Source organism: Syngnathus acus, chromosome 15 (assembly GCF_901709675.1).
Source record: "Syngnathus acus chromosome 15, fSynAcu1.2, whole genome shotgun sequence".
Lineage (NCBI taxonomy): Eukaryota > Metazoa > Chordata > Actinopteri > Syngnathiformes > Syngnathidae > Syngnathus > Syngnathus acus.
In genome coordinates this window covers 6,892,940-6,909,330 of record NC_051100.1, presented here as the reverse complement: position 1 = coordinate 6,909,330, position 16,391 = coordinate 6,892,940, and the positions used below count along the sequence as shown (strand labels likewise).

Genomic DNA, 16,391 nt, shown 5'->3' with positions numbered 1-16,391 from the left:
CAATGTCTGTGTCATCAGGTTATTGTTCCCACCTTTTCTCACCAGCCCCGCCCCTTTGTGTCTTACTATCAGCTCCATCGGCCACATGTGCATTGTCCAGGTGTTCCTTGTTGTCTTGCCAGTATGTCAGTATTTAGCTTCCTGCTTTCTTTCAGTTCTTCTTGGTTCATTGTCGGTATCACATCTTGTCTGCTTCCAATAATGATTTTGCTAGTGTTTGATTTGTTGCTTTGTTCTTTTTTTTGGATTTTGCGTTCGAAAGATGAATATAATATTAGGTGCAGTATGCTTTGGCAACTAGCGAACCTGCGGTTATATTACATGAATTGCTGTTTCAAGTTTAGATTTCAAGTTTAAATCAGCCGTTCCAGCAGCTGCCCACACTGTCCGCCCCGGTTCAGGCACGCATTTGTGCGAATGGTGACAGGCTAACAAGCGCAGAGCTGCAGACAGTTTGGTGCGAGCTGTTAGGCAGGAGATGGATGGCGGGGGATGATGAAAAGGCCAAGTTGTGTTTTCAGAGAGGGATGCGGAACACAGAAAGATGTGTGATTCTGGTTATGTGCTAACTCTGTGATATGATGTGAGCATCGTGCTTATGAGATGGATGCTATTATTGAAGGGTTACTCTGAGCCATGCTCTGTAAGAGAGAGGGAAGAAACCAGCAGAGGTTGCACGAGTGTGTGTGGCGGGTGTAGGCTCCTGTATACATTACAAAATACAAAGACCTGTTAGGATGACATTTCCACAACACAGTGTTGCTTAGTAACATGGCATATGAATATCTGCTTTTCTTATTAGAGTCTGGAAATGTTCATCCTGTCATGTACAACAGCTGGCATTTAGACGAATGGATCCAAATAAAGATATGTTGATGAAACAGAAGAATGGTTTTACTTAAATGCTAACCAAGATGAAATGCCAGAAGCATGTTGCCACCCTCGGCACACTATAGTCAGAAGGTTATCTGCACTGTTTACAGAGTGAGCATGTGGCTCGTGGCAGGCAGTTACAGTCATTGTTCATAACCTAAAATGTTCTGTTTGTCGAGGCCTTCCCGGGGCAACTTCTCAGGGTCCTCCGGGCTCGCCGGGGCCGCGTGGACCTGCAGGGATGTGCGACCCCAGCGATTGTCACCGGTTAGAGCCCAGCGCGGCCTTCAGCCATCCTGCTTTGAGCTCACAAGTGCAGCCGGACGCTGTTCGCAACAGGAAACGAGGGACAGCATGACTGGCGTCCCACACTGGGTCTATCCCAACACCACTTTGGTACTGTACAGTCAGGGCCTTTTTTGTGACATTGCTAATGGGCTTGTTTTGAATGCAATCTTACTATTTTTTGCAAAGATGTACTTTTGGGTTCGGTCTTATTTTTTACCCGACCCTCCTTCCTGCTGTGCTGTGATGTAATGCATTCCTTGTCAACTCTCATTAAGTCTCAAGTCCGAGAAATGACTTTTAGTCACTTTGAGCCCCGTCGGAATAACATGATCTTAATTATTTGTTTGCCTCCTTAATTAACACGCCTTGCACATTTCTGTTCTCATTCAGATAAGCCATCGCGCTGTTTATGCGTGCATGTGTGTCGAAAGACGAAAAAGAAAGAGATTAGCTGTTCCTTTAATGTCGCTCTTTACTTCTGTCAACTTTACGAGGTGGTCTTTGCGTTGAGCAGTCGCCCTGTGGAACTCCTTGTTATCAGACTACTACAGAGCCTGTGGGTGACCTAACACATTTGAATAATAGTCTGATAATAGAAGTGTGTTTGAGGGAGAGAGTGTGAGCAAACATCTAAAATGAAAAAAAATCTCCTTAAAAGAAAATCCAGCGCCTTATGTAAAACCAAAGTGCATCCACTGTGTCTGATATAGAATTATTTATTTTTGTGGCGAGATCTTAAAGAATATATTAAGAGCTCAGCTCTTTTTTTCTGGAATGGGGATTAACCCAATTTTGTATGTGTGGACTGTCTTAGGTTTTAAAGTGATTTACATCGTGCATGATAATTATTAACAAACGAAACTAAATATGTCTTCCCATTTACTGGGTCTTCAATTTGCTTTGGTATGTCAACTGGCTGTTGAAAAAAAAAAAAAGGCAAATCGCATCACAGGGCGGATTGATACATGAGGAAATAATGTGCTGTGTGTTTAAATGTTTCATGAGGCATAGACTCAAGTCAATAAAGTAAAAATGAAATTAAAAGAAAACACACATGCGTAAAGCTGTATTGTTAGAAGACTCATAATTGACATTATAAATTATTACATATAACAAATTTGATGTGAAATGTTCCCCTTTTCTGATTATATTTTGTTGTATTTCAGTCAGGTGTTTTTTATTTTTCGTCTTGTAGATTAACAACTTAAATATCAGTGTATGACTTCTTTCATATTATTTAAACATTTTGTTTACCAGTCCTAATCTTAAAGTTTTGCCTACCTAATTTAGTTACGCTCTTAATATAGCAAGTTTATTTTTTTCCCCTTGTACATTGTGGCTTTTCTAACCTACAAACTTTATTCTCACACATTGATATCATCAAATAATTTAAAACATCATTAGAATAAATATGTCTACAAGGGTTTCATAACTTTCTCAACAATATACTTTTATTCTTGTAAAGCGATATTCTTCTCGTAACAGTGTGACTTTATTGTACTAGAATTGCCAATTAATTCTTTTAATTTGATGACTTCGTTCTCACATGACTTTTTTTTAATCATGTTTCTACTTCTACAATGCTGCAAGACTTTATTTGTGTGATATTGCAATTGAATCAATTTAACACTTGATTTAAATGACTTTATTGTTGTAATTGTATTTATTTATTGTTACTATGTCCCTAGTGCTTCTTCATGCACATTGTTATCCTTGCCTTCATGTTGAAATACTCCCAGATGTATACCATGATAATGAGTGATGATGAGGGGATTTTTTTTGCACGTGAATTTTGGTTTGGGCTAATGGGGCTTGTAATGGGACCTGATGATGTAATTACACAAGCAAGTTATCATTTTAACGACGTGTTAAGGTTCTCAGTTATACACGATTAGAAAGGCTGATGCTTTGTGTGCCTTAGTTGATTTCAAGTCTCGTGTTGAGTTTACACAGTGTTTGCAAATGATGATTCCTCTGGTGTTATTTGTATATCTTTGCTTTTCAACGTCGCCAAAGTAATCGGAACACTACACTCAATCAACATTTCTACTTGACGTGTTAACATCCAGGTTCTTTTTCTTTTTATTTCATCGTCTTAAGACTGGAAGATTTTGATTGATTTATTTGCTCATTTCTAAACTCGTTTTAATGTACTGATTGTACGCTTTGAGTCAAACAGACATTACAGTAATAAATAATATTGCCATAATACATTTCTTCATGCAGTTGTTCTGCAAGTTTAAACTTTGTGAAAATTATATGTTATTTGGTGCTGTGGTAATGAAAGTTGGACTCAAAGGCTTTAATTTGTAACATGTCCTGTTGTATTTGATAATGTACAAGATTGGTGACTGAGGTTCTGACAGCCTTTTCTCCACATCTTTTTGAAATTGTGTTTCTTTTGTTTTTCTTTCAAGTCTCACATCAAAGAGCATCACAACCTACACAAAATATGTTTGTATTTTTTGTTATTAAAGCATAGTTGTTTAGTCATCTGGATTGTAAAATGTGAGTGGGTCTTATTTGAAGACTTCATTTATGAGTCTAAAGAGCCCCCTGCTGGATAAGAGTGAAATGTAGGAAAGGGACTTTGAGCAATAGGTTTTCTGTTGGCTTGTGGCTTTTTTCATCACGTTCCTCTTAATGGGCTCCCCTCTGAGACAATAAAGCTGACCTTGATCGAATTCTGAGGGCATGAAAAGTAATCTGAACTTCCTGTTTTTTTTCTCTGGTATACTGATGAGAGCTTCTCGTGTGTGCACTCAATATTCACATCACTTCAATTTAGCTCCGATAACGAGGGAGGACTGAAAAGTGGCTTCTGATGTCACAGCTCACATCACCAGCATTTCAGTGCAAATCTATTTAACTGTAAATTGAGTGCAAACACAAAGGTGTGGATTTGTGCATCATTTATTGGAACAATGACGTCATTTTAATCACCTGCTTATCTTGTCATTTTGTTCTCTACAATCCTCAAATGCAAAGTTATTGTGAAATCAAGTGTCATGTAATCTTGTGAATAAACTTGTAATGAGGGGAGTATGGATCAGCATCTCAGCATGCTCTCTCAGCTTAAAAATGTCTGCCTGCTGCTCTCACAGCAACTCTGTTGATAAACTGGTGTCGTGCTAAGTGTCCTTTTCGTCCTCCTTTTTGTTTGCTTCAATATCTACCTCACTTTGTTTGACACGTAATTAGCTATTTTGGAAATGTTCCTTTTTTTTTTGTTTATGTTTTCCCACACAAAATCTTGTGTGTTTACCATGAGCAGAAGTTCTCTGATATGTTTCTTTGCAACATTTTCTTGATCTGAACTATCCTTTGCCTTACTTGTGTGCAATAAACGTTATGTCGTGCTTTATTTGTGGCATTCAGTTTTTATTCTTTTCTGGATTCCACTTACGAACACACAAACCTCATATATAATAAATGCTAATTTAAAATAAATCAGGACAATATTTAAAAAATAAAAAGTTCATTCTCTGCAAATTGTCTCCAATTAGTATATTTAAAATAAGCTTTATGAAACAATGCATAATCTTGAGGTAATTTTTTAATGAATGACTAATACCCAAAAAATTCATACAGAATAAACAGTTCTGTGTGTATTTTTTTTATTTATTTGTTACATTAATGACCATTGCGCTCATCATTACTAAAATATAATGTTGTTGTCCTGTACAACGAGGCAAAATGTCACATCAGTTTATTTTGTAGGAAATATACTAAACCACAACCTAAACATGTTTTTTTTTACAGATTTACAACATACACTGAAGTCAGTGTGACACCCTCTGTCCTTTTATTTGCAACAGAAAAGACTTTCTGACATTTGGACAATCGTAAAAAAAAAAAGATCATTTGTCTGATAAATTACCACATACAAAACAAAAAGGCAAGACCTGATCCAAATTTATTTGGGGTGATTGACAAGTTTTTCAAGGGAGGAGAGGGGGAAAAATACTGTGAATTGAGAGAAACTAGGATGAACAATCATAACACATTGCTGGGACTATAAAAACACCAATCCAGGTCGGAAAGAAAAAGAACACACGATAGATTTTGGCAACCAGTAACAAACGTGTGTTTTTCAGGAGCTGGGCGCCTTGTGGCAGAGCTTGCGAAGACAAGACTAGAGGTTAATGGAGGGAAGGCACCACAAACCCCTGAGATGAAACATGTTTGAATCCAATAGTCTCTGTCTCTCCCAGAGTGGCTTTTAGTTCCTTGCAGGTCCCTTCACTTCCGGCTGAGCTCCCGGTGACAGATTGCAAGACGATGGATCACAGTAGCCGTTCGGACCGGCTGTACCGGGAGGCCCAGGGACACCGGGCTGTCCTGGAAGACCAGGAGGTCCCCTCTGGCCATCGCGACCGTCCTGACCGTAACCGGGTTTGCCAGCCTCGCCTGCAAGCGTATATTTTGGTCTTGTAAGCCTCGACAGACCCAGACCTGACCTGAATGTTTGCGTTTAAAAGTCTAATGTTTACTCACCGGGGAGCCCTGGAGGTCCTTGCTGACCTTTGGATCCCCTCACTGTGGGCCCACGGGAACCTCTGTCACCCATATCACCTGCAAGCAACAAACACTGTATGATGACATCATATGACTTACCAGCATTATTTTTCATTCATTTTATTTCCAACTACCCACACCCTAGAATCAAATATAGTACATTCCTGCCATCTAACATTATCTTTTTCTCTACTTTTCTTGATTTTCTCCCTTCTGTTCAACAATAGTTCTGTGGCCTGCTGCTAAGAAAAAAAGAAAAGTAAACACAATTTGCTTAATTATGTTTAATCGGTAGTGGTCTGCGCTGCAGTTACCTTTGGGTCCTTTGGCTCCAATGTGTCCTGGTGGTCCTTTGAGTCCAGGAAGGCCTCTTGTCCCTGCCTGTCCTGGGAAGCCATTGTCTCCCGGAGCCCCGGGAGGGCCCGGGAGTCCGGGTTTCCCAGGTAAGCCGGCAGCGCCGGACTCAGGTCTTCTCAAACTAGCAGCCAACTGCGCTAATTGTTCTATTGGAGACAAAATCATGAAAGAATTAAATAATTTCACGACAGACAGCGGTGTTAGAGGGAGGGTTCATCGAGATGTTCTCGGTGCGCTTGTGGGTTCAATTCAGAGTGAAGCAAGAAGTAAAGTAAAGAAGATCCTTAAAACTTCTCCTGGATTTCATTAAAACCCTCAGTACATTGAAAAGAGAAGAGACTCTACTTTTTAACACAGCATTGAGCCACAGAAAATGTATGTTCATGGTGCAAATGATCCAATATTAATCTCCTGTGATTCTGTGTTGCTTGATATCTTGCACTTCCTGAAAATTCATGCAGCGCATGCAGCCTGACTGTTCCCTTTAAACATTGCCTTCCCTTATACTGACTTTTTTTTTTTTACCTCTGAGCAGAGGAGAAGAGGTCTGCTGGAGGTGTAATTAATTTTTCAGCAGCTCGGCTATAAAAAAGTAATGACTCTAGGAGATGAGTTTGGAAGACACAAGAGCAAAAGAATAAAGAGAAGAGAGGTTGCCTCTTCCCCTGGAACATTTCTTTCCAGGCGAACAAGGAAATCTTTCATCCATCAAATAAACAAAGCCTGAAGTTTATTTCATGTTTTGCTTATGAGCCCTTTTCTTTTCTGTGTGTGAACTGTGTAGTATTGGCCAAGCGTCTTGATCATTAAGAGAGAAGGCCGGCGCCGTGATACGTGAGCTAGATTCAAGTCATAAACGAGGCATGAGGGGATGATGAATGGGGTCATCGCTTTTTACCTTGCATGACTCGCATGCAGACCTGCTTGATATGCTGGTCGCTTGGTTCTTTACCCTGCAACACAAACAGTGGTAGGGTGCTTTAAGACACCAAACACTTCACCATCCCAGTCTTCTGGTCTTTTGAGAGTTCTTTTCAAGTTTACGAAAATAAACTTTTGAATACCCCGATCCTTCTTCATTGTGCTCATAAAGTTGCAATGATGAGCTGTGGGTACTTTTTAGCGAGAGTGTGCTATACCTACCGCAGGGCCTTGTGTTCCTCTGGCTCCAGGCGGGCCTCTGTTCCCCTGCATGCCTCGCGGTCCTGGTGTGCCAGGCGGACCCTCAATTCCAGGCTGGCCTCGAATTCCCTCTGGACCTCTATTACCAGGCTCGCCGGGGTTCCCAGTCTTGAGAAATCATTGAATCATTGAAGCATATTCAATGTATGCAATGCCAAAATATAAATTGTTACGCACCTCTCCCTTTGCTCCAGCTTCTCCAGGCTCACCCTTCAAACGATACGATACATCAATAAATACATATGGAAGCATCATGCATTGAATTTCCTGGTGAAAAGAACGAGCTTATATTTGCATATGGTCTTACATTATCCCCTCTCTCCCCAGGGTTGCCTTCATCACCTTGTGGACCCTGAAAAAATATGTAATCATTTTTTGGGTTAAGTATCATTATACGCCATACATGAAATAATCATTTCATATGAGGATTTCATACCTGGTCTCCCTTGGGGCCTCCTTCTCCTCGCTCACCCTGTAATCAACAAGACAAATGAGCCTTGCTGTTGGTGTGTGTGTGTGTGTGTAGCTTTGTGTGTGCGTGCGTGTATTAGGCCTCCACATATGGAGATAAGTGTTGAGAAATAATCATCCAAACCATCGTTTTTCCAAGATGTACTGTGATGATTTTCTTACCCTTTCTCCTTTCATGCCAGGAGTGCCAGGAGGTCCTGGAATACCAGGGAGGCCAGGATCACCTTTAGGTCCCTATCACAAACCCATAAATACATGTAAAAGTTTTTTTGTTCTTGTTTGTTTGTTTTTTACACAAAATGAAGGTTAAAATGTCTTTCCGTGGCTCATGTAGTAAACTTTTAGCGTAGCCAACAAAGCATGGCAGCATTTCTTCACTTTGTCTCTCATTTGATCTCTGCGGCACTGTCAAGAATGTCAGGAAAACAGTAGAGCCTTTCAGACTGCTCTCCCCTCACTGTGAAAGTAGACCTCAAGTGAGATGTGCTAGATTATACCAAAGTCTACTGGGAAAAAACCTTCCCTGGCTTTTCTTGTTTAAATGTAACAGCATCTAACATTGTAATCTGTTGAATAAAATTACTTTGGCTCACCAAATAATTCAATTATCCCTTGATCAAATAATTCAATTATCCCCTGATGTTATCAATAAATAAATCAATTAGATAAGATGGCCAATGGCAACCAATTTCATTCAGCAAAATAACTCACATTCAATTGAATATGTTAAGTAGCCCCTATTTTTTTCTGTGAAAGAATATAAAAGTATTTGCTTGCTCCCAAATAGCTTACCCTGGAACCAAGCTTTCCAGCTGGACCCACCGGGCCGTGTTCTCCCAAATCTCCCTGTAAGCGTAGAAAAATAAACAGTTAACAATAATAAAGGAGGTCCCATGACTTAATTTATTTAAAATCCAAAAAATAAAAGCAGGATGAATACTAACAGGTTCGCCGATGGGTCCAGAGACTCCAATCTCGCCTTGTTCCCCGCGCTCGCCCTGTCAAAGAAAAAGCTCAGAGTTGTTTTGTTTTGTTTTTGTCAGGTCAATATAATATAAGCTTTGTGGGATAATAGCTTGCCGTGTGATACCATTTTTCCAGCAGGCCCCATTGTTCCAGGGAAGCCTGTTTGACCGGCATCTCCCTAAAGCACAAAAGCAACATTTTCATATAAAATATAAATGCAAGACTCAAAACCTCATATTTAATTAAGAATCAAGCTGGCAACCTTTGGGCCACTCAGTCCTTTTGGTCCAGGTGAGCCAGGCAAACCCTAAAAGACACAGAATAAGATCCAAAAAGCATCTTAAAAAGGATATTCATCCGTTTCCACACAGATGGATTAAATATATTTGCCTGAGGGATTGGCCCCAAATAAGCTGCTTATAAACGTCTTGATCGGAGCACCCTGGAGATTTAATTCGGGTGACGACTTTAACACCGACACAATCTTGGCGAAACAGTGTCACAGTCGAGTTGAGTCCCATTAGTGCCTTTCATTAGGCTCCTCGCACATTAGAGGACGGGAAAACGCTGCTTGCACACTTGTGCCCACAAGAACAGAATTAGTCTGCTAGCATGCGTGTTCAGGTTATGATCTGATCCAAAACAGTACAACAGAATTATTTGGAGGAGAAATTGTCATTTTTAAGATGTATGTTTAAACTTACAGAAAGGCCCTGAGGGCCACCTTCTCCAGGAAGTCCAGGCTTCCCAATCCCTCCCTGTAGGGTAAACAAACCGTGAGGAAAAGCCAATTGTAACATGGAGAGTGATAATACGCAATAGTAGGAATCATACCTTTGATCCCGGCAGGCCTGGAATGCCCTCACGGCCATCCACACCGGGTAAACCCTGGTCGGAATAATAAAATAAGACTCATAAAACAGCATTATCATCCTATTTGACAAAATAATCATACTCACAGCGTCTCCTTTGGGGCCTGGCAGACCTGTGATGCCTCTTGGTCCTTGTAAACCCTGAACAACAAAACCTTCAGTCAGATTGTTCAAACAAATATTATTTACAGAGTGGAAGGTCACTGATGATGTGCTTACTTACCTCTTCACCTTTAGGCCCCAGCTCACCCATCACACCTCGTTGGCCTTGATCACCCTGAAATCATATACAGTATTTGTCCGGAGTGGGTGTAACACAATGCAAAAATCAAGAGCAGTATCTGTGATGCGGTAATGTTAATTAAGTCAGTTAAGTCCAAAATTGTATTGTTTTACCATAAATAAAAACACTATGAATACTTTTTTTTTTGGGGGGGGGGTTATGACAGTGAAACCAAATAAATATTTAATCGTCACATATTACACAAAGAAGTTTGATTGCTGGGTTTGAAATCAGATGTCAAGGATTACTCAAAATAAAATGTTACTTATTACACATGACATTTTGGTACAAATTTTAGCAAGGGTCATTGAAGTTGACATACTATTTGCTTTCATGGGCCACATAATATAATCTGGCGGACCGGATCTGGCCCCCCAGCCTCGCCTTTGATAGCCTGCTAACTGATGAACAATTTTGTGTCCATATTGTCTCGTTTAAATACTTACAGATGCACCGGCAACACCCTGAGGACCTGGATCTCCATCAGGTCCTCGAGCACCCTGTCAGAAAACACACATTCAAGTTTACACATTTTGTCAGAGTTCAACTTAAATGGATAAATATTGTAGAAGGGAAAAATCACGGACCGTCTCTCCCTTAGTGCCCATCATTCCTGTGGCTCCACGGATGCCTTGGCTGCCCTGAAACAACACACAAAGACAACAGGTGAGTGAAATAAAAGGCAGCGTGACTACAACACACACTCAAAGCAAGATAAATAGTCAATCTCACCGTTGGTCCTTGTGAACCAACCTCCCCTTGACCCCCTTGCTCTCCTTCCTCCCCCTAGGAGCAAACAACACAAACAACATCAGCACCAGGACAAAAAAAAAAAAATCACATTGCTAATGATGCCTCTCAGTTGCACAAAAGCTGTGGATTATGTTAATGGTGGAACAAGAACAGTAATTCTCTTTCAAATTTTTGTTAAGCCAATGTTTTAACTCTCATTTGTTGCCCCGTTTTTCTAATTACAAATAAGTAATGTGCTGACTCTGCTCTAGATACAGAAGAAAACGTTTGAGGCTTTCAAGCATCAGGGATTTTCCGTCATTAAAAAGGCAATTTGTTGTTTTAATTACGGATAATAGAAGTGGCTCTTAAAAGGAGTAAACAACACAGTGCGGATGATGAAACCTAACACAACAACAAACAAGCGAATGACATAAAACCAGTCACTATGTTGTGCAGATGAAGAATCGATTGTGTTCATCAAAATGCATTCATATTCATCGAAATGGACACTCCAGGAAGAATGAGCAGCAAAACATATCTATTTTTTTCCGATGAGATTCATCATGTCTCAGTAATGATTATAAACAGATTCTTTTGTTCGGACAAATAAAAGTTTTAGTTGTTACCTGCTGACAGTTTCGACTGTAACTCCAGCCTTCCATTCCTAATAGATGGCAATAAATATATTTAAATATATTTACAGAGGCCTCTAACCTTTTATGGAGCATTTATACACTCACTGAAGCAGTTTGTGAACTTCAGACCTGAACAAGATGGAAAGTGTCCCGGGTTTATCATGTGGTCATTTTATTGTTAACAGCCAGTGGTTCTGCATAAACAGGCAAACGGGTCCCTGAAATGGCTCTCGCCTTTAGTCAGTGACAGACAACATGATTGTGAGGCTGATGTTGAATCATCGCCTGCACACACAAAGATCGCCTCATTTCCATTTATATAGCGTATGAACACATTACAGGGGGGAAAGGATGCTTGAACATCATTTCAAATAAATCAGGCGAGCTATCAGAGGCATTACACGAGCGTGTCTGGCCTTTTCCTGACAATGAGCGGCACAGACAAATGGCTGCCACACGCTGTGAAACGAGGGGGTTCCGACATAATCTGTATGGGAATGTTCTGGCATGTGGGTTGCATTTATGTGCCTAAATATCATGGGTTTGAATCACCTGTATTGACTGTTTGAGTAAAATATATACATGTATACCTTGTGGCCTTGCTTGCCAGGTATTCCGGCTTCACCTTTGACACCTTTGTGCCCCTGGTAAAAAGCAGAGAGAAAAGCAGATTTTATTTTTGCCTAAAGGGGCTGTTTGGAAGAAAAAACAAAATACAATAGCGATAACATAAAGAATATTGTATAGTTGTTTATCTCTTAAAATCACCTTCATGCCAGGAAGGCCAGGATGTCCAGAGGTCCCAGATGAACACGAGTTGGGACACTAAACAGCAGCAGAAAAGTCAAAAATAAAAAATCACAAAAATTCTAAATTTTTGCTTTTATTTTGACTGATTTTACCAGGTCGGCACTGCCCAGCATCCCAGCTGCCCCCTGCAAGGGAAGAGGGAATGTGTTTTATACATAAAAGACACGACTTATCTTCCATGAGGTTAGTTCACCTCAGTTAAATTTTGGGTGGAATTTAAAGAGGTCACTTACTCTGGGGCCTGTTGGTCCACGAGGTCCTTGGGGCCCTCTCACACCCATCGGCCCCTGCGGTCAATAATTGCACAAAAAAGCGGAAAATCACTTAAAAATAAACATATTATATTGCAATAATATAAGCAATTCCACCATGACTATTTTTAAGGCAACGTTAATGACGTTTATGGATTCACTGTAGCTAAATAAAACACTCCATGTGCTTACAAGTGGTCCTGTTTTCCCCAACGGGCCCGGAAGTCCTCCTGGCCCAGGTGGCCCCTGTTCAGAATCAGACCAGATGGAGATGAAACTTGTTTCCATGCAAAAACGTCCAAATGTGCAAAGACGAATATAGAATGCATAATTATAGTGAGTAACTCACAGGGGGTCCATCTGACCCGACACCCTGGGGAAAAACAAGACAGTGTGATGAGTGATTCATGTAGTTTTCTAGACGCGTATTTGGAGATGTTTAACTCACAGCGGCTCCACGAGGTCCAACTGTTCCGGGTTCACCCTAGGATCAAAGAGCTATATGAATAGAATGGACAGATCCAAACAGACGATCAATGTGAGACTAAATAGTTATCACATGACTGGGCCGGCAAAGGCACACTTGACCCAGCAATGTTTGTACTAATGAGCAGCAATGCCGGGCTTTGCCTCCCCACGGAGATTACACAGAGGACTTGCAGGATTAGGTCTCATTTGTCAGGAGGAATTTATACATAGAACGGCAAAAGAGCAGACGGCAGCTTGGCACCGTTTCCCGGACGTTCTCTGAGGTGAGGGGCTCATTAGTCACTTACTTTCTGTCCAAGGGGACCGTCGGGCCCGGGGTCTCCGATAGGTCCGGTCAAACCCTGCAGAGAGCACATTCAGTCAGGATTAGCTCAATTTGCCATGTGCTTGTTAAATGAGCCGGTACCTTTCCTCTGGCAATATTTCCATATTCAGAATTAGATCGTTATATTACATCATCATAAATTTCACCTTGTGGGAGGAGCCCCGGTCATAAAGGGATTAACCACCTCCTACTGGCTGTATAATACGGTGCCGTTTGGAGTATTAATTAAATCCCGGGTTTCACTCAAATCCTTACAAAACTAAAGACGCACATGGGAGGAAAGTTTAGAGGTGGAAGGAGTCAGTCAGCAGTGAGCCAAGAGGGCAAAGTACTCAGACTGCAGACAGCAAAGAGCAACATTCCTTTGGCTCATTTCAAACAAGGGATCATTCCACACTGCTTTGTGGATTCTCAGTGGTAGATACCAACTGCAGCAGGATCACAGAGACGGTTTTGTTGTCAAACTGCCATCACTTTAGACTGAGATTTATAAAAGTTTACGGCATTATGAGATTTTAGTCACCTGTCAATTATGGGCAATACTGTATGGCACTATCATTACCGAAATTTCATTCTGGCGTAAAACGGTACACACTTTAAGTTGGTTCTAACCTATTATGCTTTTCTGACAAATTTATTGTATTTTTGTAATTTGTGTATATTTCTTGCCATTTTAGTATGCATAGTCTTAGTCATAGTATTGAATGACTCAGAGGGAAATCTCACAAGTAAATGTCAAGTATTTTCTCCTTATTCCATCCTAATAAACGAACTGGCAATAATCACAAATGAGGCCAACATGTTTTGACAGTAAAAAAAAGTTTGAGTTTCGCTCATTTAGCATTTGAAATTGCTTTTAGTTTATTGAAGTGGCCACTTACAATGGGGAAAAAATGCAGCCAACACAAAATTTGAATAAATGTCAACATTTTAGGCATTGGCGGTACATAATAATGCTAAAATAACCAAATGATGGTAAGTGATTTTTGCACAACATACTAACTGTTGATTTGATTCTTTTCGGTTGTATTTTGCAGTATTGCACTTTTGCAACAAACAACATATATGCTGACTAAAGTAATTTTCTTTTTTTTTAGAAATAAACCTTGAAAAGTCCACTAATAAAGAAAATACAAATAATCTGGAAATATGAATTAAAAAAAGCATGCATACAAACAGACTACTTACATCATTTCCTGGAATTCCAGGTAATCCAGAAGATCCAACTTTACCAGGTTCTCCATCAGGTCCCTGCAAATGACAATTCCACACTAAGGTTTTGAAAATAAACATGCAATAAAATGATAAAAAAAAAAACCTTGAAATAAAATTAGAATAAAATAAATGAGAAAAATGAAATCAAAATGTATAGTTACAGCAAGACCAGCTGGGCCCTCCGATCCTCTATCACCCTAAAAAGAATGATAAAATATTAAGTCACAAAACATGTAAAGTAGAAAAACATGACTGCACTCAATTACTCACATCAATGCCATCAATTCCTGGTACACCTGCAGGTCCAGAAGGTCCTGACTCCCTCTGAGAAGTGGAAAAACACATCAGCACAAAATCCTTTGAAATTTGAGGAATTTTTATTTTTTAAATAATATTTTATGTTCTTTTTTTAAAGTCACAATAAAAGTGACACCTATGGCACAGGTGCATTCTCAAACCACTCCAACTATATCGCACAGGATAATATTGCGAACTTTGTAAGTACAGGAGCCTACATACATGATTTCAAAATATATGAGTTTCCATGCATCATATTGAGTAACTTAGTGTGAGTTCTCAATGATAAAAAAGGAGAAAATAATTTGTGCGTCATTGCAAACAAAGAGAGAGGAATGAGGGTCACAAATAAGACTTACTTGAGCTGAACAAAGTAGAGCAAAGTGCAGAAGCAGCCCCAAGAGAGGCCCTCGATAGCCGGGGGCCCGAGCCATGATTCCCTGTGGGCAGAAAAGGAAACAGTTGGAAGTCCTTTTCTGTGGATTTGCTGGGATGGAAGGAGCCCCGGACAAAACAACTCAACTAGACCCCTCTCGGCTATCTAGAGACGCTCAGAGGGCCTGTGGCCATCCCGACCTCGTAAATATTCATAGAGTGCATGTTTAGTCATGAGGCTCAGGTGAAAGAGGAGAAAGAAAGAGGAGGGATCTCAAAGATGCATCCAATAGGCAGGATTGGCAGTTGCAGTTGTCTTTTTTCTTAATTATTTCAAATTTTTGACAAGTAAAATGGTATATTTTAATCATATTACACATTTAGTCACATGATGAGTCTTTATGCATACAGTGTGGGGGAATGGTATATGCACATTTGATAAAATTTTAAAAACATAATTTATTTAATTTCTCACCATGTGCCGATATCATTATTATTATTATTATTGTTATTTGGAGTGGTGTAAACAAAGTGGTTCTTTTAATGTTTTCTTCATAATGTCCGCTAGAGGGAGCTATTTGTTGTTTTTTCAAATCACAGTGTGCATAAAGGATCACGCGTACAAGCAACTTTGCAGAGATTCACAGATATAGTGCTGCATATCGACATTTATCTTATTTATTGTTTAATTTTTGAGAAGATGGAGATGTATATTTTTCCTTCCTTACATTATTGTTGATAATTATTGAGGAAACATTAACATGATCAGTGTCTTTCAAATAGAATATTTTTTCCTCTATGCAAAATTAGAACTGTGCAACATATCGACAGTACCTGAACAGCCTTCAGGACGGATTGACGGACGGATTTCATTTATGGGATCACCCACCAGAGAGCAGTAGAGTACACACGCTCGCAAACAAGTCATCAATCTTCACACCAATTTGAGCTGTTGTGCAAGTTTAACAAAACATGTTACTAACAAACAAACAAAAATTAAAGGGTAAAGCACCTTTTACCAACCAACATGCACACAACAAGCACACAGACCTCTGACCTTTATGTTCATTGACATTCATCTATGGAAAAACATGTTAATTATGTATCACAGAGTCACAGTAAACCGTGACTTGACTAAGTGGAAAACAGAAATATCTATTATGCAATATTTTGTGTCTATAAGCCTGTGCTTACAAATAACAGAAAATTCACATAGTCACATCACTGGTGAGTTAATTTTAGAACTGGCTTGATGGCTCGGTCCTTAAGATTGTGCAGCCCAAGTGTACCGAATGTTGTGGCCCTTGCCTTTGCAAGCATGAAGGGAAAATCAATCAGACATCCCTTGGGGCACTCTGATTACTCCCTGGTTCTACATTTGGACTGCTACTGACAGTCTGCTGTGATCCTTTTACATACCTATGTGGAACCTGCCCACTGGCTGCAAGA

General features: G+C 40.0%; 2 protein-coding genes across 5 annotated transcripts in view; one reads left to right on the top strand and one right to left on the bottom strand.

Annotated features, from left to right (window-relative positions):
- The window catches only part of LOC119134386 (collagen alpha-1(XIX) chain-like), a 76,620-nt gene extending 72,095 nt beyond the window's left edge, over nucleotides 1–4,525 (top strand). For all 4 annotated transcript variants that reach the window (XM_037271034.1, XM_037271033.1, XM_037271032.1 and 1 more), the window contains one exon: nucleotides 1,053–4,525. In XM_037271034.1, coding sequence (XP_037126929.1) covers nucleotides 1,053–1,231 — 179 coding nt within the window. In that variant the 3' untranslated portion in view covers nucleotides 1,232–4,525. The remainder of the gene's footprint in view (nucleotides 1–1,052) is intronic.
- Nucleotides 4,526–4,757: 232 nt separating this feature from the next.
- Nucleotides 4,758–15,136, bottom strand: col9a1b (collagen, type IX, alpha 1b). The gene is made up of 32 exons (XM_037271058.1): nucleotides 14,927–15,136; nucleotides 14,541–14,594; nucleotides 14,432–14,467; nucleotides 14,244–14,306; nucleotides 13,018–13,071; nucleotides 12,690–12,725; nucleotides 12,591–12,614; nucleotides 12,434–12,487; nucleotides 12,224–12,277; nucleotides 12,083–12,115; nucleotides 11,949–12,005; nucleotides 11,771–11,824; nucleotides 10,543–10,596; nucleotides 10,398–10,451; nucleotides 10,257–10,310; nucleotides 9,751–9,804; nucleotides 9,615–9,668; nucleotides 9,490–9,543; nucleotides 9,360–9,413; nucleotides 8,918–8,962; nucleotides 8,780–8,833; nucleotides 8,634–8,687; nucleotides 8,482–8,535; nucleotides 7,852–7,923; nucleotides 7,655–7,690; nucleotides 7,526–7,570; nucleotides 7,396–7,428; nucleotides 7,180–7,326; nucleotides 6,935–6,989; nucleotides 5,994–6,182; nucleotides 5,659–5,736; nucleotides 4,758–5,571 (listed from the first exon to the last, which is right to left on the bottom strand). Exons 1-32 carry the CDS (start codon nucleotides 14,999–15,001, stop codon nucleotides 5,384–5,386), a joined length of 2,022 nt encoding a protein of 673 aa, XP_037126953.1. The 5' UTR covers nucleotides 15,002–15,136; the 3' UTR covers nucleotides 4,758–5,383.
- Between the last annotated feature and the right edge of the window lie 1,255 nt (nucleotides 15,137–16,391).

What these genes read in the sequence shown, in the direction of transcription:
- col9a1b (XM_037271058.1), bottom strand. Translation starts at nt 15,001, where the DNA reads ATGGCTCGGGCCCCCGGCTATCGAGGGCCTCTCTTGGGGCTGCTTCTG. An exon ending in TGGGGCCTAAAGGTGAAGAG is followed by an intron (nt 9,669 to 9,750) that starts GTAAGTAAGCAC and finishes TTTGTTGTTCAG; the next exon opens with GGTTTACAAGGACCAAGAGG. An exon ending in GTGGCCCTCAGGGCCTTTCT is followed by an intron (nt 8,963 to 9,359) that starts GTAAGTTTAAAC and finishes TGTGTCTTTTAG; the next exon opens with GGTTTGCCTGGCTCACCTGG.